Raw genomic sequence first — 23,105 nt, 5'->3', positions numbered from 1 at the left:
CTATGGGGTGGAAGGGTGGGAATTAGCATCCCAAAATCAACTTGGAAAGAGTTCGAAAATGTCAAAAAACATTTTCTAGTAAAATTTCTACAATCAAGAACCAAATACACCCTCCTACTTAAGACCGGATCACTTACCATTGAGATTAAGGTTTAAAATAGTCCCTCACATCAACTTCCCAGAATCACATGGGAAACAAAATAAAAGACACATAAAAGCAAACTTTTGTGTTCTAGTTGGATACAAGATATGGAAAAAATCTATCAATCTATACAACCAAGACACTACCCCAATTTCACATAAAAGAGAGCCAATACAAGTGGTGCAAAGCTTCAGTTTTCTTGTCAATGATATCCCAACTGCAAATTGGTGGAAGGTATGCATGAGTGTAGACTCCAAGCAAGTTGGAATAGTCATTAGAAACTATCTATTTGCATTAGTTCCTTACCCCGTAACTTTGGCCTCCTTATGGACAATAAGAAATCTATTCTATTCTCTCTCTCTCTCTCTCTCTCTCTCTCTCTCTCTCTCTCTCTCTCAATGAGATGGGATGTGATGCACCAAAACTAAAGAAACAGTTTTCTGAACTAGAGAACCACTCTCACATACAATGCAATATTCCCAATCACAATGAAGTTTGTTTTCTCCAAATCTTCTAATTTGGCATATCATTATACTTTCCACTATCAATCACAATGTGCACTCTCAATTGGAACATTCAATAGTAAAAAAAATCACCAGCCAAACTCACTAATATACTCATACTAACAAAGAACGTTTAAGTTTCGTTCCATACACGAAAGTTGACATGTCTACCAATCTCATGTTTGTATAATGAACAAATTACACTCGCATACGCGACATTAAGAAGCAAGTCAATCATTGGCAGTGTAATTTACCTCTTCTCTACTTGGATTAAAAGCTTTGTTTAATAGACTACAAGTTAGTCTAGCAATATTATTTCTATCGATCTTTTGCAGCCATATCAAGATCTTACATATTGTTGACATATTCCAAGAATTTCACAAACAAAACTTAAGAATGTCTTTGTTGGCATGAGAGGTTCTCTACAAAATAAACAAAATTGCATTTGAAGGGGGAAAAACAGGACTTATGAACCCTTTGTTTGCTGCAACTAGTTTGAACCTAAACTTGCCAAATATGAAACATAAGAGAGATTGTTAACAGGGCAACGACTTTTGGAATCTTAATTTCGAGTATGTTATCTGGCACCAGACATCAGTCTTTCTTTCCGAACGAATTGGAACAAATTCAATTCAAATAATTCACAACGAATGGGCATCTCAACCTCATAGAAGGGGTTCTTTAAAACATAGTCCACATACAAATCATATATATTCTTCAATAAGGAATCCATTCCTTGAGCACCTGGCTCGACGACCACAAAAAACTTCATCCCTGTCAATATAATTTAACAACGAATTGAAAGAAGCATAATGTGATATATCTTGTCTCATAGGGAGAAAGTTAAAACATATACATATACATACAGATATACATATATCAAAGAAAATCATTACTTATTATACATTTATAACTCCATTCAAATCTGCAGAAGCACAATGTTTGTTAAGGTAACCTTAAATTTGTAGATATAACTCGAGGTAAGCGGTCATATGTATGTTGTGCATTGCACAAGCATACTACAGATCACATGCAATCATGTGCCAAAATCTAAAAAGGTACAAAGTACATGCATGTAGCGAGGATCAGTCCATAGTGGAACACATGTCAGGCTGATAGCCATCAGTATTTGTCTTCTTGCAAGTAATTAATTCATCCTTCGATATTTTATCAATTCTTCTTTTTGTATCTATGTAAGTGTCAGATGACTTTAAGCCATCATTGTTCTCTGCATTGTATCTCTGTTTTCCCTGTGATTAGCTTCACACCACTTAACCCATGCTTTCTAAGCTGGGATTGCAATGAATTTTAGATGTGACAGGCCAAAAACCTCAAACTGTGGATTTGAAGAAATGGGTCCTTTCTAGAGAGAAACTCAAGAATGGATTGCGAAGCAATTGGCTCCAAAGGATTGTGCTTCAGTGGCTGCTTAAAGATACGAGATTATAAGGCTTTCAGAATTCTCAATCAGCAAAATACGGTTATTGAGGAAACTTAACCAGTTACTAATATCTCATCTGGAAAAAACTGTAAGGAAACACTAATTCCGCTACCTGACCAACAGAGATTGAATTAATTGTAAGTGGGTGAGATGAGCGGAAGTGCAAGAGAAAGCAGGCCCTCCTGTCCTCTCTTCATAACTTGATGTCTTTTGTTCCTTATTCTCACGAGGTGTACAGTGCACGAGATAGGAGTGCTGAGCAATGCAAGGGAACACAGACTTCTATCTTCCCCTTCCTGAATAACATTGTGCTCAAGTTGAACACAGCATATAGATTCTAAGATCACATTCCTGTACTACAAAAGTCTTGTCATATCTACTACAGAACAAACTTGTGAAAGACCAAAGGCATGCTCTTCAATGCAATTCAGTTGGCTCGCCTAACTGAGACCAATATATCTGCAATAGAACTATGGCCTCAAAACTTATGCCCTTGCCAATGTAACTCCCTTTTGTGCAGATACATTTCTACAAGGCTCTGCTCAGTTTCAGGTGCTCTTCTGAAGGAAATCTGACATAATTGTCAAGGGCCTAGAGGAAGTTGTGACATACATGGAACATTTCATAAATCAAAATCAAGATGAAATAATGTATCTATTATTTTTATCCATATAGTCTTCCATTTTTAGCCACATGGTCATACACATACTTTGTAATCACGTTTGTAGTGCAATTGCTCAGGAAGATAAGTGCCGCTGAGGAGAAGGCAACATGCTAATTCAGGAGCACATGAGAGCAGACATCAACATTCAATTACAATAAGCCAGGATGAAGTTTCGATTATTTGATAAGTTGTTCAAGTTGCCCTGTAATATATGAGTTGGATGTAATCACCAATGCTAATTCAGGTGAGGAGATGGACACCAAAGCAAAGATATCCCTATCATGATGACATCCTTGAGACTAGCCCACAAGGCATGGAGGCAGACAGTCACAAGAAATGGCATTTTTCAGCTTCAAATCATTGGGAAATGAAAACACAAACATCATGTGCAAGAAAAAAGGGATATATCAACATACCCTGTAGTTAGAAAATCAAAGAGTTTTATGGTGCTAAGGATGTTACAGGCTAGTTGCAAGTTAATAAGACTACATATATGATCAGATTGTGAAATACACATACAAAAAGGCATTATCATATGGAAAATTATGAGAGAATCAAAACCTTTTGGGAGATTTGCAAGGAAATCTTACCCGTGAGAGATTGGAAGCAATGAAGATCAAAAGTATCTGCTTCAAGGAGCTCAATACCACCACATCCTTGAGTGGGAGAAAGTTGCTGCGAGATGGCATGCATAGAATGCCATAGGCTGGCTAACCTCAAGCTATCATTTGTGTCTAAGCGACCATTTGAGCCATAGTCCTGAACCATCCACAATTTAGGTAAACTCAGGCGCTTGATTTATACTCTGTTGTCCTCTTGACCTCTGCAGAGAGGGAGAAACAGGCAGAAAGAAGGAAGGAAGGTTGTCGACAGGTTTACCTTGTAGAAGATCAAGCCGCCTGATTTGTTGATGATGAAGAGATTGTAGATGCTCGCCATGGCTGGATCTGTAGCAGAGCTATATACACATACACATACAATATACAGAGTACGTAATGTATGTATGTATGTATGTATGTATGTATGTATGTATGTATGCCTGTCATAGTATGAACCATACTTGTATTCGCATTCTCGAATGTTTCAATCCTTCGAGTATGGTCAACACCCTCAGAGTATGGTAAATATCATACTTTTGTAATCATTATTTATTATACGGTAATTTCTTTTTAAAGTAAGAAAGTTAAGGTAAAAAGTGTTAAAAAAAACATAAGAATGTTTTGAAAACGTTTTCATTCGTTTTCATTCGTATGGAAAAGGAATGTTTACCATACGTATATTCGCATTCGCGAATGTTTCCATCATTCTCGTAAGAAAAACACCCTCAAAGAATGATAAATACCATACTTTTGGATTAACTATTTATTATGAGGTAAATAAGCCTAAAAATTAGGGAAAAAACAAAAAAAAAAACACAAGAATGTTTGAATAACATTCGCATTCATTTTCCAATGTAGGAAAATGAATATGTTATGCTAGACGAACGCGAATTTTACGTACTATGCATTCAGTATTTTAGGTATTATGCCCGGGCCGTCTCTATTTGCACCCAAATCATAAAGAGGGCTCGCGAGGGAATCACGGCCATGAACAGTGCAGGGTGCTTTGCTAAGGACACGTGCAATCTGCACCGTCCGATCTGGATAATAATAATAAAAGCGCCCCATCTTACCAAATTTCAAGGGGAACAAATTTTTGATGGTATTGATTGCGTTTCTAGTCTGATTGAATGTGAACTTGTTCGCGTCTCTTCATGCATAATATCATTTTGTCGCCATTGCACCATATATTAGGACCTGCATTCATATATATTTGTATCATGTACCTCCCAATTGCTTGTGTCGTGATCAATCATCGTCCTAATACATACACAAACATGGTGTGTGCCCTTGCCAAATGCCAAACTCCACCTATGACGTGTATGTGAAATGTTGTTGATCGAGGAGATACTCCATAAAGATAATACCATCGAATGTGCATTGCAACAATTATGCATTTATGGTCAGAAATTGGATTCATGTAGACTATGGTTAGAAATTGGATTCTCCACCAATTTTAGGATTTCGACATTTATTATATCACACAAACGTGGATTTCTTCTTGAGAATGAGGATATCTAATTTACTTATGGAGTGGGTGTGTATCATTGATTAAGGATTGAAGTTCCTATAATGGAAAATCTTACAGAGCTCTCTTGTAACTTGTGATACCACAAATAGTCAAGTAGTAGTAACATCTTGCAATTGCATGTAACTTATGGTATATGTCCTTGGATTGCAGTGCATACATCAACATTTATGGCATTGAAACCCAATATGAATAAGCATGCTCCATGTACTATGCGCCGCCGTATACATTATTATGACACTAAAGTGATCCCATGTCAAGAAAAGAAGACATGAATCTGGTAGATAGCCAACTATAACGATATACAATTGCAAGTAGCTCATATTGAATTCTATACATATTGTAATAATATTGAAGCCCCCAAACAGGAGTAAGATGCAACGATCATGCCAAGCATAATATGCACCATGTAATTAATACATTGAGTTTGCACACGACGTCCTTGCATCAAAGTCTACATAATGTTCTTTTAAATCACCGTAGTCTATGTCATGTGATCACATGATGCACTATATTGTGTCATTATGAATAATTGCAGTCTATATGATCTTGAAACATCAAACGGCAATTTTGCGACGCTCTGAATTGTAGACATTATCAAGCGGCACATTGAAGTCCACATTATTAGGTCATGGCCAACACTTCCGGGGGCCGTGCGACATCATTGATCGATCGGAGCGTAGAGGTGTCATCGCATCAAATGCCACTATTTTGTGTCATCGGGAAAAATCTTAATCCACATGATCTCGATGCATCGAACTCTAAATTGCATCAAAGTCTAGATAAGATCAAAAGGCCAATAAGGCCACTAATTCAGGGGCCATGCTCGCATCATCGATCGATCGGAGTGTAGCGGTGTCATTGCATCGGACACCACTATTTCGTGTTATCGGGAAAAAAAATCTTAATCCATATGATCTCGATGCATCGAAGTTCAGATCAGATCAAAGGCCAACGACATGATTCGATCAAAGTGTGTGTTTGGCGTCGCGGGGCGAGTCATCGGACCGAAGCCCAGAGTGGGGAGCATGTCCCGTCAATGAAGTCTATATCTATCTATCTATCTATCGTGTCCCGGAACCGAAGCCTACATGTCGGGAACCCGAGCACTCAGGGCGGGCGGGACCCAGGGGCGGGGCAATGGCATTGCCAAGAAGAAGAGAGATGCATAGGGCAGTGCAGAGTGCTTGGCTCAGACTGTATGACAGACGACAATATATGTACATATGTACATATATACATGCATATGTATATACAATAGATACATGACAAAAATCTGAGGTGGGTCTGAGGTTTGTGGGCAGTAGTGGTGGTGAAGGAAGGAAGCCCAACAATGGTGATGGTGATGGTGATGGTGATGATAATGATGATGGGTTCTCCTCTTGCTGGATGAAAAAGCAGCCAATCTTGCCTGCTCCCAGAGCTTTGATCACACAGATTGTTTTCTTTTGTGCTGCTTCTTTCTTCTTTCATCTGCTTGCTTGATTTTGTGTCTAGAAGCTTCTGATCCTTCTAGGAGAAAGAGGATCCCATCGCTTGTTTCTCCATACCTGCAAGATCTGGTAAGCTTCCTCTCTCTTTCTTGGTTTTTTATTATTATTTATTTTTTATATTATTATTTTCCAGTTATTCCTCCCTCTGTCTCTGGTTTCTTTCATTTACAGAAGTTCATGCTTTTCATCCTTCTCTCCTTTCTTTCTCGTTTCGTTCATTCACAGAAGCTCATGGTTTTTGTGTACGAGGCAGAATGTGTGTATTGTTAGGTCTCCTTTTGGGAAATGTCTGCAAATGTGGCGTCAATATAATACTCCCCAGTTCTTGTTTTAGATAATCTGAAATCTGTTTTTGAAAGGATCAGTTCTCGCTCCAGAAAGTCTGAATCAAGACTGGATTTTGTGTTGAAAAGAATCTAATTTTGTTTGAAAAAATGGATGGATTAAGGCTCAAACTCTTTCACGGAAGGCTCATGTTTTTGTTTTGTTTAAGGAATGGCCCTCAATTTCTCTGTTTCAAGAAAGGCTCTTTTTTCGGGTTTAAAGAGAAGTTCTCCGATTGATTCCAGTTTGAATGAATTGTGAAGGTCATAATGGCTCAATATTTTAAAGTTTCCATAGGGGCTATAGTCTCGGAAAGCCATTAGTGCGAGGTTTTTGAGAAAGCATCATTAAGCCATTATTTCAAGGTTTCCAGACAGATAATAACCCCAGAAGGATATATTAAACTGACATTTTATTCTTTTAAAGTTCCATGACCTTTTATTTACTCTTATCATTTGTAAATTATTGATCACTTGAGGTCCCTTAATCTTTACATTGCTTTGTCGTGTATATATATGTATATTTGATACTTCATTTGACATTATTGTGTGCATCATAAATTCCATGTGATGTTAATAAGTCATTGCTCTGTTTTATTAACTGCACCCTTCTCTTGGGCAATTGCAATAAAAGTCATCATGTGTCAAAATGACATTAGAAAGTTAATAGCAAGTGGCTCACAACATGCTGAAGTTTTCCATTACAGTTTGTTTTCCATAAATCATAATCTGTCTCTTTTATGTCTTTGTACTTCTGTGCCTTTCACTCACTCATATATACTCAAGACATCTGTAAGCCGAGAATATTCTGGCCTTATAAAGCTTGCAATATTCCATGCTTGGAAATTTTAGATGTAGGCCTGGTTTGCTTAGTTGAAGGTTGGGTTGTCTGATTCAGGACATATTCAAATTAAAAACTGTCTACTCATTAAGTTTTTGTATCATTTCTGTTCATTTTACTTGTTATTTAGCGTTTATTAAAAATTGTGTTAATCCTGACGAGGCATGTTTAAATTCCATGTGTAAATCTTCTCATCCAATTGCAGAATCTTAATGTCCTATCCATATTGAACATTTTATTTTTTATGCTTTGTTTAGAATGGCTCATTATTCTAATTGTAGCTTTGAAAACTCAGGTGCGTAAATGTGGTCACTGTTTATCGGGGACCTATCCTCTCATGTTCGACACCAGGATCTTGAAAATACATTTAGAAGGTTCGGCAAAAGCAAAATAGTTCTGAAAGATGGGTTTGCCTTTGCTATGTATGAAGAGCATCGAGATGCTGAGAGGGCACTCATAACTTTGCAAGGGAAGTCAATATGTGGTGCACGTGCATCATTATCTTGGGCCAAGACACGGAGACCTTTCCAAAGGTCTTCAGACAAAGGAAATTATGTGAGAAGGCGTTCATGGGACAAACATGAGATTCAACCTACCAGGAGACGATCATCTGATAGAACTTCAGAGGATGAAAGGAGAGGGAACAAGCTCTTGGATAAAACAAAAGACGACTTGGGGACTGGTGATGATGGAGTTCAAACTGTTGAAAATGAAGAGGAGGGGAAAGACCCACAATTGGCATTTGATAATGAGACGAAAGAGGTGGATCCATTGGATACAGGTCGATGGGATCCTCATACTGAGGGGTCTCTCGACCATTTAATGGGTGATGAAAACAGAGAGAATGAAGGCCATATGTCAGATGCCCGAGAAGATGACAAGGGTAATGTACAGAAGAGATCAAAAGGGCCCACTGAGGATAAGCATCGGAGGCAGTCATCAGATGGACATCGTTATTCACATGGCATGCATAAAAGGGGCCGTGACTTTGCCCCAGGTAAACGTCAGGAACGATTCTATAACTATGGTGAGACTGAAAATGTTAAGCGACAAAGAATGAATGGTATGCATCGTAGGGATAGTTATGATGTGGGGAGAAATGACATGAGACATTTCAGAGGAGTTGGGCGACTCAGAGGTGTGGGTGGACGTAGGTTTAGAGGGATGGATGGCTCTAGAAGGATATTCAATAGAGGTATGGAGGGAAGATATGGAAGGAACAATATGAGAAGACACACCTCTACAGGTGACAGAAGACACCATAATCAAGTAGACACTGGATACCAGGAAAATAATAGACATGCATATCATAGGTCTAAGCACCCAAAGGACACTAGCCGAGACAAGAGCGATAGGAAGCATAAGAGTTCTAGTAAGAAATCATTGCAATCTCCCAGGAAACGAAGGAAGTTATCCTCAATTTCAAAGTCTCGCTCAGGAAGCCCTAAGGCTTCTTCCACCTCCTCAGAATCTGAATCAAGTTCCAAGTCTCACTCAACATCAGGATCAGGATCATCAACGACTGAATCACATACATCGAGTTCTATGTCTCAATCTCAGCATTCCCCCTCAAAGTCATCAAGTTCTCGTTTGCAATCATCAACTTCTCCATCGAGGGTGAGTTCACATTCACAGAAAGCAGATAAGGGGTCAAAATCTCCGACATCAGAGTCACACTTGCTATCTCATTCTTCATATTCACATCCATCACAAACACTCTCCTCCTCAAAGTTATGGAAAGGTGATTATTCCCCATCTCGGAGTCCTGAGCAAAGGTCAGCCTACAAATATGAAGATGATAAAGAGTTTGCAACCTCAAGGAAACGTGAATCGAGAAGTCCAGGACTAGAAGATAAACAGATGTATGCCAATGGTGATAAAAAACACTCATCTGAGAGTGGTGGTGAATATGAACGTGGAATACAGTCTGCCTGTGGCCAGAATAATAGTCCCAAAAGCATTAAATGTTCTATACCTCTCTATGAAAAAAGCTCTATGAATGATGAAGTATATAAGAATGCAAATCACTCCATCAACGTTTCCGATCATCATCATCATGTCCATGAAAATCAAGCTCCAGAAACCATGAAATGTACAGTTTATATGGCCGTAATGAAAGAGGTCTATAGGAATGATGGTAGGTCGGAATTTGGTATCGAAAATCACGGGGCAGCTAGATGCTGGCCTTGGGAATCCATCCTTTACAGGCGCCTCAAAAAGGGACCGATTTCAACTGAAAATTATGAGAGGAGAAAGGCACAGAATGAAGAGTTTGGTATAAAAGATAGATTCATAAGAAGTAGCAGTGGATGGTGGGAGAAACCATTGGAGTAGTTTTGCATCACTCTTTCGTGCTTCCACACAGAATGAAGAGTTTGGTATAAAAGATAGATTCATAAGAAGTAGCAGTGGATGGTGGGAGAAACCATTGGAGTAGTTTTGCATCACTCTTTCGTGCTTCCACTACTTTTGTATAACATTCTTCTTGGGAATACATAAATCAGACCACTCCGGGCTTATGTAATGTTCTGGCAAAAATAGTTCACCTCCTTGAAAGAGAACCCAGAGTTTGTTTCCCTGATCTGTTTTTTGTGCTAAATGGAAGATATCTGACATATTGCAAAAAATATCTGTCAGTTTATGTAGCTGTCCTGGATGTATACAGCGTTGTTTCGCTTGGTTTTATCGAGTTTAGTTTCTTTCTTGGTGGGGATGATGATTGATGGTGATGGTTTTTGTTGCATTTTTTTTTCTGTGATGGATAATCTTATGTAGCCATCAGCCTGTAGAGGGTGAGGCCAATTAATCTAATGTCTTCCCTGATGAATGCATTCTCTTTCTGTTGCAACTTGCAGGGTATCGATATTAATGGCGACGGTTTGTAAAAAAAACATGTGTACGAAAAAAGAATTGTTGCGATTAGTGAGAAAGATCGGGAAGCCTAAATTTTTTAAATGGTTTTCTCACATCATTTTCATACTTCTTTTGAAGTTAGGACATACGTTGTCTTTACACCTGTACTCACTTACTCGATTTCCATATATACCCCATCCGTAGTTTCATTGTCCTATTGTTTGGATAGAACTTCTTCGGTTAGCTTCACCTTGATTGCATGCAAACATGGTGGGGGACATGCAAATGTCATACATTGCATACATGTCCCATATTGGACTCAATTGAACTAGGTTTTTGTGCTCATTAGACAAAGTCATTTAATCCTACTTCCAAATACCCTATACCCTTAGTTTCTTTGCTTTATTGTTTGCATAGAACTTGTTAGCTTAGATTCACATTGATTGCATGCAACCATGGTGGGGGATAGGTGCATAGCATGCATGGCATACATGTGCCATGTAAGACTCGAGTGAACTAGGTTTTTGTGCTCATCAGGCAAAGCCATTTACTCTTGCTTACATATACCCTATCCGTAGTTTCTTTGATCTATTTTTTGCATAGAACTCATTGGCTTAATTCACATTGATCTCATGCAAACATGGTGGGGCAAATTTGCATAAATGGTGTTTGGCAAAGCGTCTAGAAAGGTTGGACACACGAAGGTAGCCAGCCATATGGCCTATCCAACATATTGAGATGTCTCCATTGCTTATGTGATTATTCGTACAAATCTATTCCGCAAGTCCTAATTAAAGCTTAATCTTCATCTCAACACGTTGAGTCTCGACTTTGTTGTTTTATTCTCACACGTTTATTTTCCATAGCTCTTTGATCATGTTCACACATTTGATGTTATTACATCCACAAGTTAGTTATAGAACCAATGTGTTAGGTTTTTCAAGGTCTTTACGAAAGACGCATGGGGATCTCAATTGATACTTATATATAGAATGGATTCTGCATAGAAGTGTCTCCGTTCTCAAAGCTGTTTGACTCCGAAATTGTCATAGCATCTCCTGACTTTGACCAATTACTGTGGGCCGGCCACCTCAACATGGATTCGGGTTTGGATTTTTCTCAGGATCCAATGATCTTGCACCGCAACAGCAAGCCGACGATGTATCATCAGGTTCGTATTCTATATGTGACCATTTGTTTTGTCTCTCAACGTTTCTTTTCGCTGTCCGGTGACTATGTGTGTAATATGGTGCATCAATATGAAAGCGTCCAGAAAAAGCCAGACACAAGAAGCCAACTATAGCGATTCTCCGTGCTGCCACATCGGCGCATTCCTTGGGCCAATGATTGTGCGCCACATCAACACATTCCTTGGGCCAATGATGGTGTGCCACATCAGGACATTCATTGGGCCAATGATTGTGCGCCACATCAGCACATTCATGGGTCCAATGATTGGTTATGCACCACATCAACACATTACCCTGGGACCAATGATTCTGTGCCACATCAGCGCCTTCTTTGGACCATGGGATTCCAGGCCACATCAGCACAGGGGCGGCTACCAATCGTTTCGCTCCACGTCAGCACGAGATGACACGTAAGCAGAGAGAGAGAGAGAGAGAGAGAGAGAAGAAGAAGAAGAAAGAAAGAAAGAACGATGAAAGCTCAAAGTGAAGAAGATTCCATGGAAGCAGAGGAAGCACGTCTCGTGAAGCCAAGTGGGAGAAGGTCGACCTCTGCAAACACAAGCTATGGTGGGGGCCTACCAAAAAGACCCTTTTCTCCCTCACAATGATATCTTTTCCTCACTCGAGAGATCGAGAGAAGAGAGCCAGCCCGCCAGATTTCTTATCGCCATAGCCCTCTTCATCTCTGCGTGTGTCAATCATCATCATCTTCATCTTCATCATCATCATCACCATCACCACCACCATCATCATCATCATCATTATAGTGCCCATGGATCATTGCCTCACCTTCTCGGCCCACATCTCATCTGCTGATCTCTCTCGGATTCATCCCAATCGACCTTCCTCTCCATTGCGATGCCGCCGCCTCCTCCTCCCTCGCCAAACACGCACAACAACCCTAGCTACACTGCAGACCGGAAGATCATCTTCTCCGGAGAAGGTTTCCATCAACGGTTCTCAGAATGGAAGACCAGTCAATGGAAGAGACTCCCGTATGATTCCCATTCAAGAGGCTTTGAAGAGTAAGTCTCTTTACCGTGATTTCTTTTATCTTGGTTTAGTTTGGTTTCCTTCCTTGGGTTCTCTCAAAGAAGTTGAAGGTACTCTAAGCTAGGGTTTGTAAGGTCTGTAAATAAGTATTTGGAAAAGATGCAGCCATGCTGAAACGATGATAAATTATAAGTTGTCGAAAAGAGTAGGTGCGAGGTGATGGTGAAGGATTGGCTGGTTTAAAGAGTATGACATGGCAGTAAATGATTGGTTGCAAAAAACAAGAACCTCATGGAAGGAAGTCTTGGAAAAGGGGCATGGTGCTCACATGGTGGTAATATGGTTGGTTGCATAAAAATGTAAGGGTCGAAGTCTCATAGAAGGAGGTAAATGCTAACTGTGCCAACTGCTCCGTTCACACGTTTTTACTGCACAGAAAATGGCAGTAGAGGTTTTGAATCTGGACGAAGATGATCTTGCGTCAGCATTTGACAAAAGTTTTTAGCCGAGGAACCTTGGAGAATACTATTACACCAATCATGATTTATTGCACGTTTTAATTTGGAAAGTACTAGCGTCGAAGTTATTCTGGCATTGGATCGCCAATATATTTAGCCAGCCAACCCACAAATGAGGGTTTCTTGGGTATAAATTAGTTATAAAATTACTGTAACTCTATTTCCTCCCATGGTGAAAGCTAAGCTGCCCTCAACTAACTTTGTGTGAGTGGGAATCCAGCTTTTACATTGTGGCAAAGATGCCAGTTAAGTCTATCTGAATGGAGTCAGTAATGCCATGATAGTAAAGGGACCTCTGATGTTGGTTCATGGATAGCAAAGATTTGCAAGAGGATATATGATTCCATCAAGGTGCATGCCTACTATTCAAAGAATCTGCAAATGATGATGCTACAACATGCGCTGTGAATAATGCCTAAAGTTTCCTCCATAACCATTGGGTAATCCTGTTCCCTTCATGTGATGGGCTTTAAGAAAACAAGTGAGGGGACAGAAATGAATTATCTGCTTAATCAATATCTCTGAGCTAGCTAGACAATCTGGACTTTCTGAAATCACAGAAACTGAATTTTTGTGTTCCTGGTGGAGTGTGATGTTTAAAATAATATCTCCCTCTAACTATCCCTCTTGAATCAAACAATTTCATTCTCAAGCATAAAAACATTTCATTGAGAAAAGAAATGAAAACCAGTTGGAAAGTCACCTGATTCTAAATTGGATGCTAAAAGATACAATTGTGCTTTTGATCAGATAATTCATCAGTGAAAATGAATGATGGCCGAAAAGCACCTGGAGATACTTCTATCCGAAATACTGAAACTGATACATCTAGTAGAATTTCCCTGTCTTCCGAGGCTGGAACAACAAATCAAGTCAATCCCAAGGGTGCTGGGGCTCTTGCAAAGCGGAAAAATTCACGAGTGATGCCATCTTTAGAGTCTATTTCATGGGAAGACAATGTCAAGATTTTGCCTTCTGATGAGTCTTTTAGCTGGTCAAAAGAAGACTACAACAGTCTCCAGAGATCAGTTGATGTATGGAGCTTTGTTCTATCATTGAGAGCTCGTATATATATCGATAATGCTAAATGGACCTTTGTTGGTGGATTCACCGAAGAGAAACAGGTATTGACTCTGTGTGTGTGTGTGTGTGTCTCTCTCTCTCTCTCTCTCTCTCTTTCCCTTGTTAATGTCTGTAAAACTCATTGATTTGAAATTGTTGCTGATATTATCACTTTAATACTTATTGGGAGACCCAGAAAATTAGAAGACGGAGTACAGCTTCGTGGGTGAGAGAGAGAATCTTGCAGCTAGGCCCGACGTTCATTAAGTTAGGACAGCTATCATCAACAAGGTCTGATCTTTTTCCTGCAGAATTCGTTGAGGAGCTTAGCAAACTACAGGTATATTATCATTAAAAGAAGAAGTTCTCTATTTCTGGGTTCCTTTCAGTAATGGGTTCATGTGATAAATAATTACTTGGTTAATTTACAATATAACATGTTTGTAGTAATCTCCCTTCAAATGATTCTAATAGAAGATGTCACATCTGCAGGACCGTGTTCCATCCTTCTCTAAAGAGAAAGCTATCACACTAATTGAGAAAGAGCTGGGACAGCCCCTGAATGAACTTTTTATGCTGTTTGACGAGCAACCAATTGCTGCAGCCAGTCTTGGGCAGGTGAAAGAGCTCTGTTTTAGTTTGAATTAGCTATTTATTTAGTGTACACTCCATCAATAAAGAGTCTGCATGTAGGACCATCATGAGTATATAATGTGGCGTTTTGGTGGTTTTCATTATCTTTGTTTAGTCATGATGCTGGAAAACGTATCTCAAAGCAGTCATGAAATCCTCATTAACCAAAGAAAGTTTCCTTCTGATCTAGAAAGTTGTGCTGTGTGTTATAGGGGTTGTTACCTTGGGCTTTGGTAGCTTATAAGTCTTTCTATTATTTAACAAGTTTTGGTGTATCAGGGTTGCCTTACTACAGACTTATGTGTGGTATTGTTCTGTTCCTCTTCAGGTCCACAGAGCTGTGCTTCTTAACGGGGAGAAAGTGGCTGTAAAAATTCAAAGGCCTGGCTTAAAACAGCTTTTTGACATTGACCTAAGTAAGTTAATTCCTGCTTCTGAAGTTGGCATTCATGTTAGTGCACGTGTATATCTTGAACAACTGTATGGTGCGAAATTCAAAAAATATTATCCCATGAAAATCCTTTTGTCCTTTTTCGACAATGTAATACTTTGCATACTGCCAGTGAACAAGGCACAGCTCATAACTTCTTCACAAGAAATTACACTTCTTACTTCAAATTTTTTTATTTGTTGTTTCCACAGACAACTTAAAGTTAATTGCTGAATACTTCCAAAATAGTGAATCATTAGGAGGGCCAACAAGGGATTGGCTGGGCATCTACGAGGAATGTTCTACGTAAAGCCTAGAACTTACATGATATCTATTACTGTTGTATTTGGCTTGTCTTTTGAGTATTTTAGAGGAATTATTGAATGTATTATACTGTGTTATTTCAGCATTCTATATCAGGAAATTGATTATATAAATGAAGGACGCAATGCTGATCGGTTTAGGCGCGACTTCCGAAACATTAAATGGGTCAGAGTTCCAGTAAGTGACAGCAAGTTTGTATTTAGTTTGTGGCTGATTTAAAGGGAAACATGTTGGAGCCCCTCTTATATGACCTGTTGATGGCAGAAAATATTCTGGGACTACACATCTCGCAAAGTCTTGACCCTTGAATATGTTCCAGGTATATTGCTCAACTCCATATCCTCTGCCCAGAAAATCATTGGTGTATCCTAGGTGCTACAAACTCTCCAATTTCAAAAAACCAGGAAGAAATTCCTAGTAAGATTCTTTTATTTTTATGTATGTGTTACCAGGCATCAAAATCAATGACCTTGCTTTGCTGGATGCTGGAGGTTTTGACCGCGCTCTCATTGCAAGTAGAGCTATTGAAGGATATTTGATTCAGGTTCGCCATCAAGTGAATCTTTTATGCATTTCATACCCGTGAATTGGTAAATTCATTAAATCACGTCCTCTGGATTATCTTTTGCAGATTTTGAAGACTGGGTTCTTCCACGCAGACCCACATCCTGGTAACCTTGCCGTTGATAGTGATGGTTCCCTAATATACTATGATTTCGGTATGATGGGGGAGATAAAATCATTTACAAGAGAAAAGCTACTTGAGATGTTCTATGCTGTGTATGAGAAGGATGGCAAGAAGGTAGGGGGTATATTTTTTATTCAAAGCTCTTTTAATAAAGTTTAGTCTCTTTTCTATGGCATGAAAAAGCAGATTGATAAACAAAATTATTCTCTCTGTTGATTGCTATAGTGTTGTCAACAGTAAATATGTTTTTCATATTTTCTTTATTGAATGCACAGGTCCTCCAAGCTCTTATTGACCTTGAGGCTGTCACACCAACTGGAGACATGACATCAGTAAGTAATTTATTCGAATTTGTTGAACTCTTTAAAATAGGAAATCACTATGTTTTCTCTCTTCCTTTTTGGGAGAGAAGAATGTTTAGTGATGCTTTTTCTTTATGCATGCAGGTGAGAAGGTCAATCCAGTTCTTTTTGAATAATTTAATGAACCAGAGACCTGATGAAGCAACAACCTTCTCTGCCATTGGAGAGGTAAGCTCAATTCGTGCTGAAAAAATATCATATATTAAACTAGATGGCTATCACAGGTAATTATTCAAGCCTTTCCTAATATGCCGGTTTTTCCTTATTTTTGTAATTGATTGCTGCAGGATCTTTTTGCAATAGCTTTAGATCAACCCTTTCGGTTTCCAGCAACTTTCACGTTTGTCTTGCGTGCCTTTTCTACCTTAGAAGGTTAAAATAATTCTTAAACTGATATTATTTAAGATATTGTTTTATAATACTGTATTTGTTGGCTCCTTTTTCCCAACATTTAATCTTTTAGCATTCAGCATGGGGGATCTGGAAATTTCTTGTGTGAGGATTAACCATATTCAAGAAGTTTATTATTATCTATTTAATCAATTATTGTTTTTTTTAAACTTCTGCAGTCACTCACAATGCGCTTAAATTGCAAACCCAATGTGTGCATACATATGTAAATAAGGGATAATGCTATTTATTTTAGTGCTGTCCTTATAGAACAGTAATAATCAGCTTCTGGGTGTGCATCAAAATATGGCAACAATATGAGAGAACGACCAACATCTTTTTAATACCTGATGAACTATTTTAGAATTCATGATAAATGTACATATGTTAGCTTTCATGTCAAAGAGATAATTAATGGCTTTGTTATTGTAATGGCTTTCTTAATATGTTTACAAATCACTGCTTATCAATGCAGGGATTGGATATATTCTTGACTCAGATTTCTCATTTGCAAAGGTCGCTGCTCCATATGCACAGGTATTTGTTTCTATACTGTGTAGTAGCACTTCAGGAAGACATAGCTTCTCTCCCACAATCAAGAAAAACACTTTTTTTTTTTCATTTTCAGGAACTTTTGGATATAAAAAGTACACAGAGGAATGGGAACTATTTTATCCAAGAGTTACAAAAGCAAGCCAATGATGTCAGTTTTACTTTTCCTCCATAACTAAAAAGCTTTTTGATTTTCATGGTTGTATGAAAACTAGTACTCGAAATAAAAAAAATGCAAAAGTGATCGCATGCTCACAATTGATAGAGATAAAAAGATGATTGTAATTGTTATTGCAGGCAAGAGATGCAACCGTTTCGATGCCGATGAGAATACAAAGGATAGATGAAATCTTGCAGCAGTTGGAAGCAGGCGATCTAAAGCTTCGAGTCAGAGTACTTGAGGTGCATATATAATTCTGCTGTGATGATGTCAACAATGTATTCAGAAAAAATACATTATTATAGGTGTTTGGAAAAGGATTTACGTTTATATTATTAGACTTGGCAACACATGTCAGCATCTTCGAGATGCAGAAGCATATTTCTCTGGCATCATGTGCAGAGAGTGGTAAAAAAAAGTTCATGCCAAAATTCAGAAGAGAGATTGAATTCTAAGATGGCATTCTTTTTTTCATTTCTAACTCCATATCAACACCATAAGGACAATAGTGTAAATGCATTTTTACTAGAAGTTTTATGTAAAGTTCAAATGCCAACATGGTTCTCTGCTGTAATGTGCAGTGAGTGAGGTAAGAAAACCCCATGCTGAAATTTTGAGACTAGACATTTGAATGTTAATAAAGATTTCATGCTTTTCTTCATATATAATTATATGTCGACGTGATAATAAAGAAGCTGTATATGTACTTTTTCCTGTGTTTTCTTAAAAAATCATCAATGTACCTCCTCCAGGCAGAGAGGGCTGCAAGGAGGGCGTCCATTCTCCAAATGGCAACCGTTCAAGCGGTGATGGCTGGAACACTACTCAATGTTGGAGTGTCTTTGAGCGGACAAGGCTTAACTCCTTATTCAGTCAGTTCCTTTGTTGGATCAGGTATTCATGATTCAAGTTTACATCAAATTTTTTGCTTTGCCTCCCAACTCTCTCAACAGCAATGCTGTGTTTACAGCCCTTCCTTTTTTTCTTCATAATTCATTTTTTTTTCATGTTCTTTTTTAACAAATGAGCGAATGGACGGAAAATAACTAGAAAACACAATTGTCTTTTCTATTCTTTGCCACTTTTCCGATAGTGCATGATAGGCGAGAAAAATTCTCTTTGTTTTAGAGGTATGCATGCAGCTTTTCTAACTCTTGATTTTTTTTGTTTCAGGTATCTTTGTGTTGCTCTTGACTCTATCGATGAGGAGAATCCAACGCTTGGACAAATTTGAGAAGCTCATATAGTCCATAGACATCGCGTGCAATGAATTGTACTCTAGATTGTAAAATGGTGTACTATAATCATAGAGATGGAATTAAGCTTCATTCTTTGCTCATCTATAGCCCCAAATATGTAATTTAGAGAGATATTTATTCTCTTATAATGAAAAATGGCAATCAATGCCTTTATGAGCACAAACTAAGTTTGAATACGCCATAACGCTATGTAAGGGAAAAATTGCCAAGTAGCCAGGAAAATTGCCAGAATTCTATGGCTACAAGATGCTGCAATCTCCTATAAATATTTCTAATTGCACAGATTGTCTTGTACAAAAACAATTCCTTTGTGAATACTCCCCAATGGTAGATTTGCAAGCAGAAGTATTTACTCGTGTCATTCTAAAAAAGTTGATAGGATCAATATAACATATCTTTGAGTACCGAGAGGTAGACATGTATAAATAGTTGTCCTAAACTAACCGCCATATCTCTGAGCGATTGCAAGTGCAAGCCTAAACCAGTTTAAATTCCTAACACAACATTGAACAATGTTGATGATAATGTTGGCGGTATCCTTTGTTTGGAATGAGAGCCTCATAGATCAAATATGTGATGAATGGAACGCATAGATTGGAGATGGAACCAAGCTATGTTTGATAGAGAAAATATGTGATGAATGGAACACATTGACTGGAGATGGAATCAAGCTATTATGAAAGAGATTGGTGGAGCCAATACATGGGAGTGACAACATATGCAAAAGAGAGACAGACAAAAGGAGTTGATAGTTGGGATTGAAGATCATAACAATCTACTAGTGAAGAGACTTTATATACATGTATTGGGGCGATTGCATGATTGTCACATATCATTTCAACTTTAGCAAATTACTCTTTCTCTAATTTGCACAAGATCACAACATGCTACAACATTACACACGATGTACATACATTTCCTAAGGTACTACATCCATGTACATACCTTTCTCTAATATCCTTGACATTACAATAATACCTATTGTTAAAACATGTAGGTTTGATCCTTGTACCCTTAAATGATGTCAACAAGATGAGCATTCTTCAACTATAGTTTCAATATAACAATGCAATAGATAGAATTGCTATTAAGGGATGAGAAATCCAAAACGACACCATAGAAATTGCTTGGTCGCATCTATAGGCTAAACAGGTGAAACCTTAAAGTTTATTTATTTATAACATTGGGTTTTAAGAACAATTGAAAATTTATTTTGCAGCCTAGATAGTATGTTGTGATACTTATTATACTATAGATATATAGGCTTAACTACATATTTTGTCACTAGTACCTACTCAAACATGCATTGATGTCATTAGTCCATTTCTTTGGGCATATAGTCGGAGACATCTACTAAAAATGAATGTAGGTCCTCAAATAATATCCTTATGAAATGTTAATATTATGATCGTTTTGGTTGCATTGCAAGAGATGGCCCAAGTTTGGTCACGAGATCTTCAACCGGAATTTTGGTTGCATCCACTCTATTGCTCAAGTCTGTTGCGTACCTACTGATACAATACATGCTGGCTGTCACAACCACATATCCCCACGGTTCGGCCGTTAAAAATGCGAGAGGAGAAGATAAAATAGCTGCTAGAGGAGCACCAACAACCGATGCTGCTTGCCCACTTGTTCCAATGGCTCTCCCATGAAAAATAAGAAGCCCAGTCTTACAATACATAGCAAAATCTTCACAATTGTTTCGAAAAATATTATAGCACCCAAACCCATTCTTCAAGAGATACTTTGCACGATGTAAGACCATGTCAGGAGAATCCGCTAAAGCGAGTGTACATGTTCCACCTCTTGCTTTAGCTAGGAAAACTACAAGGTTTTCCCCGTACTCAAACCGATGCAACGGGTATCCCCAAAGGAAACAATCCAAACATGAGAGAAGAACCCCATTGCTATCCTTATTCAAACCACAATAAGGACAAGGGCCACGATGCCCATGAATTGGGGTTGATGCCGATGCTGTAAGGAAACTGTCAAACATTGTGCCAGTGCCGAGTTCTTCGCCTTCTCCTCTGGTGAAATGGATCACCTTCCCATCACCAATATATATGCCTATATTTATCATGCAATGTGAGTGCATAATGGACATGTTTGTTAAAGATACATGGAAACTTAGTTTTAAAACCCAATGCCTCAAATTTGATGACATTTAGTAATTAATTCCACTCAAAAAATGTGAGCCTCAAGATCAATCATGTAAATAGACAAATGTAGAAATATCTTTAATTAAACTCTAAGACACATTACATAACCCATAACATTGATTGTAATAGGAATTATTAGACATCAAAGCTATATAACTTCTATTTTTCAAGAAAATCATGCCCTTCATTTTCTAGAAGCCGTTTAAAACTTCAAATTTGTTGGTTGGCATTTTCAACATCAACGATGAAAGTTCTTAGGGCTAAATTTGGATAAAACTCGTGGTAATTTTCTGTCATTCCCACTTATAAAAATAAATCTAGACATAATATTGGAGAATTAAAATCCCAAACAAGTCAAGTTACAGTTTTTTATTGAGCTTGTAGGGTTTGACCCAAGTAAGACTCCTACAACCTTGGTCCTCAATGTTCATTACCTTAACCTTGGCTTACATAGTGATTGAACCCATGTCCCTCTTGATTGCTATGTTCGAATTGTTAGCGACGTACCTACACTACTTAGACTCGTCTATGCATATTTGTGTACTCATCAAATTATCTTTTGCATCTCAATTAGAGTATCAGACACTTACTTTTTAGTAATCCCTAACTTTATAGATATCTCTCTCTCCTCTCTTTGTGATTGGTTACCATGATGAGCATAGGAATATGCCGCACGCCAAGCGTAGATGTGATCACCAACTTTGAGGTCTTGTTTGGATATAGGAGAGGAGATGAAGAAATTGAAGGCTTTCAATGAAGAGGAAGCCACACTTGATGTTGCCCTCTTCACAAATGAAGAAGAAGAAGAAGAGGACATCATCTCTCTTTAATCTAATCTAAAGACAAGGCAACACGACAAGAAACAACTTGGCGAGAGATGACACAAGACAAGACAAGCCAACATGGGCACAACGCAACACAAACAAACAAACAAACAATTAGTGTTACATGTGTAGAACTATATGCACATTAGAACATTAAATAATATGCATTCACAACATCATCATTTACATTCCCCTTGTGTTAAGTTTTTATTCCAACCTTATAACCAAAGATTTTATTCTCGCTTTTTTATTGCAATCTTAAAACACAAGCTCCCCCCCCCCCCCCCCACCCCAAAAAAAAAAACCTTTTATAGTTTTTTTCTTAAAATATCACTCTTGTAGTTACTAAATGACAATTCATTTGGTCAAAAGAAGAAAGTGATTCTTGACCATTCATGATAATGGATGCGTTATGATCACTCCCAAACTTGCCCGTGTTCCTGGAATTTTCTTTTGTAATTTGGCTAACTTTTCCTTTTCATGCATACAACACCATGAGATTATGGGAACTATACGATCTTCTTTCTCCATCAGGTGTTGAGTATAAATTTCGACGTAAAGTCATCTATTAGCTTCACTAACATGAAACATCCCTTCATATCAAGATAAGAGTCTAGGGTTGAACCAATAAGCTCGTTCGCTTTGTTGACCTATAATTGATTTACTATCCACAATGAATGAACCAATGATTAGTGCCATCATATAGCATTACTTAGCCAAGCATATATTCTAAACTCCCATATCAAGAGTTGAGAATGTGAACACCTACCAATTGCCATGCATTTCTTAGCATTTTGCCTAGTGAACCTACAACATATCATTGAAGGATATAAAACCTGATATGTTTGTCCAATATTAAAAGCTTGCATTTTAAAATACTCAACTTTCACCGCTAACATTTGGTACCTACGAAGTATTCGTTAAAAAATAAAAACAAATGTTTCTTTGGTTGTTTAGAACTTCCCACAATTTATTTGTAGCATAAAAAACTTCTCTTTATATTTGTTGCATGGTTTCCATTGAATTGAAAAAAAAAATCAAAACACCAACCAAACATTTGGAAAAAAATAAGGTGTTGAAATCGCATCGCATCTTCAACATCATTGCCATCATGTATTTTCTCCTTGTCTTTTCTGGACCAAGTCTCTTTATATGAATTCTATCTAGGGGT

At 38.1% G+C, this 23,105-nt stretch overlaps 4 protein-coding genes across 4 annotated transcripts; 2 read left to right on the top strand and 2 right to left on the bottom strand.

The window, feature by feature from the left end:
* Positions 1-1,020: 1,020 nt before the first annotated feature.
* Positions 1,021-3,760, bottom strand: LOC147853369 (SNARE-like superfamily protein). Its single transcript, XM_087333703.1, has 3 exons — positions 3,630-3,760; positions 3,341-3,509; positions 1,021-1,419 (listed from the first exon to the last, which is right to left on the bottom strand). Exons 1-3 carry the CDS (start codon positions 3,687-3,689, stop codon positions 1,223-1,225), a joined length of 426 nt encoding a protein of 141 aa, XP_087189829.1. The 5' UTR covers positions 3,690-3,760; the 3' UTR covers positions 1,021-1,222.
* Positions 3,761-6,346: 2,586 nt separating this feature from the next.
* LOC147853368 (uncharacterized) lies at positions 6,347-10,237 on the top strand. The gene is made up of 2 exons (XM_087333310.1): positions 6,347-6,439; positions 7,830-10,237. Exon 2 carries the CDS (start codon positions 7,838-7,840, stop codon positions 9,866-9,868), a length of 2,031 nt encoding a protein of 676 aa, XP_087189436.1. The 5' UTR covers positions 6,347-6,439; positions 7,830-7,837; the 3' UTR covers positions 9,869-10,237.
* A 2,025-nt stretch (positions 10,238-12,262) lies between these two features.
* Positions 12,263-19,258, top strand: LOC147853367 (Protein kinase superfamily protein). Its single transcript, XM_087332728.1, has 18 exons — positions 12,263-12,602; positions 13,839-14,212; positions 14,347-14,490; positions 14,643-14,768; positions 15,112-15,199; positions 15,426-15,519; positions 15,621-15,714; positions 15,802-15,856; positions 15,990-16,081; positions 16,169-16,339; positions 16,501-16,557; positions 16,672-16,755; positions 16,875-16,959; positions 17,453-17,514; positions 17,606-17,680; positions 17,827-17,931; positions 18,442-18,583; positions 18,863-19,258. Exons 1-18 carry the CDS (start codon positions 12,350-12,352, stop codon positions 18,934-18,936), a joined length of 2,175 nt encoding a protein of 724 aa, XP_087188854.1. The 5' UTR covers positions 12,263-12,349; the 3' UTR covers positions 18,937-19,258.
* Positions 19,259-19,967: 709 nt separating this feature from the next.
* On the bottom strand, positions 19,968-22,066 carry LOC147853366 (protein LEAD-SENSITIVE 1-like). Its single transcript, XM_087332729.1, has 2 exons — positions 21,759-22,066; positions 19,968-21,018 (listed from the first exon to the last, which is right to left on the bottom strand). Exons 1-2 carry the CDS (start codon positions 21,928-21,930, stop codon positions 20,351-20,353), a joined length of 840 nt encoding a protein of 279 aa, XP_087188855.1. The 5' UTR covers positions 21,931-22,066; the 3' UTR covers positions 19,968-20,350.
* Between the last annotated feature and the right edge of the window lie 1,039 nt (positions 22,067-23,105).

This window comes from Azolla caroliniana, unplaced genomic scaffold (genome assembly GCF_043228905.1).
Source record: "Azolla caroliniana isolate FFs.n. ecotype wild unplaced genomic scaffold, voAzoCaro1.0.p SCAF_17, whole genome shotgun sequence".
Taxonomy (NCBI): Eukaryota; Viridiplantae; Streptophyta; class Polypodiopsida; order Salviniales; family Salviniaceae; genus Azolla; species Azolla caroliniana.
The sequence above is the reverse complement of the archived record's forward strand: the minus strand, read 5'-3'. Positions and strand labels throughout refer to the sequence as shown.

Bases quoted from the DNA above. Each gene is read 5' to 3' on its own strand.
- LOC147853368 (XM_087333310.1), top strand. From the start codon at position 7,838: ATGTGGTCACTGTTTATCGGGGACCTATCCTCTCATGTTCGACACCAG.
- LOC147853366 (XM_087332729.1), bottom strand. From the start codon at position 21,930: ATGATGTCCTCTTCTTCTTCTTCTTCATTTGTGAAGAGGGCAACATCA. The intron at 21,019-21,758 runs GTAACCAATCAC...TGATAAATATAG, and splicing joins ATATTCCTATGCTCATCATG to GCATATATATTGGTGATGGG.
- LOC147853369 (XM_087333703.1), bottom strand. From the start codon at position 3,689: ATGGCGAGCATCTACAATCTCTTCATCATCAACAAATCAGGCGGCTTG. The intron at 3,510-3,629 runs GTAAACCTGTCG...TGGATGGTTCAG, and splicing joins GCGGCTTGATCTTCTACAAG to GACTATGGCTCAAATGGTCG. The intron at 1,420-3,340 runs GTAAGATTTCCT...TTATATTGACAG, and splicing joins TTGCTTCCAATCTCTCACGG to GGATGAAGTTTTTTGTGGTC.
- LOC147853367 (XM_087332728.1), top strand. From the start codon at position 12,350: ATGGATCATTGCCTCACCTTCTCGGCCCACATCTCATCTGCTGATCTC. The intron at 16,756-16,874 runs GTAAGCTCAATT...TGATTGCTGCAG, and splicing joins CCTTCTCTGCCATTGGAGAG to GATCTTTTTGCAATAGCTTT. The intron at 18,584-18,862 runs GTATTCATGATT...TTTTTGTTTCAG, and splicing joins CAGTTCCTTTGTTGGATCAG to GTATCTTTGTGTTGCTCTTG.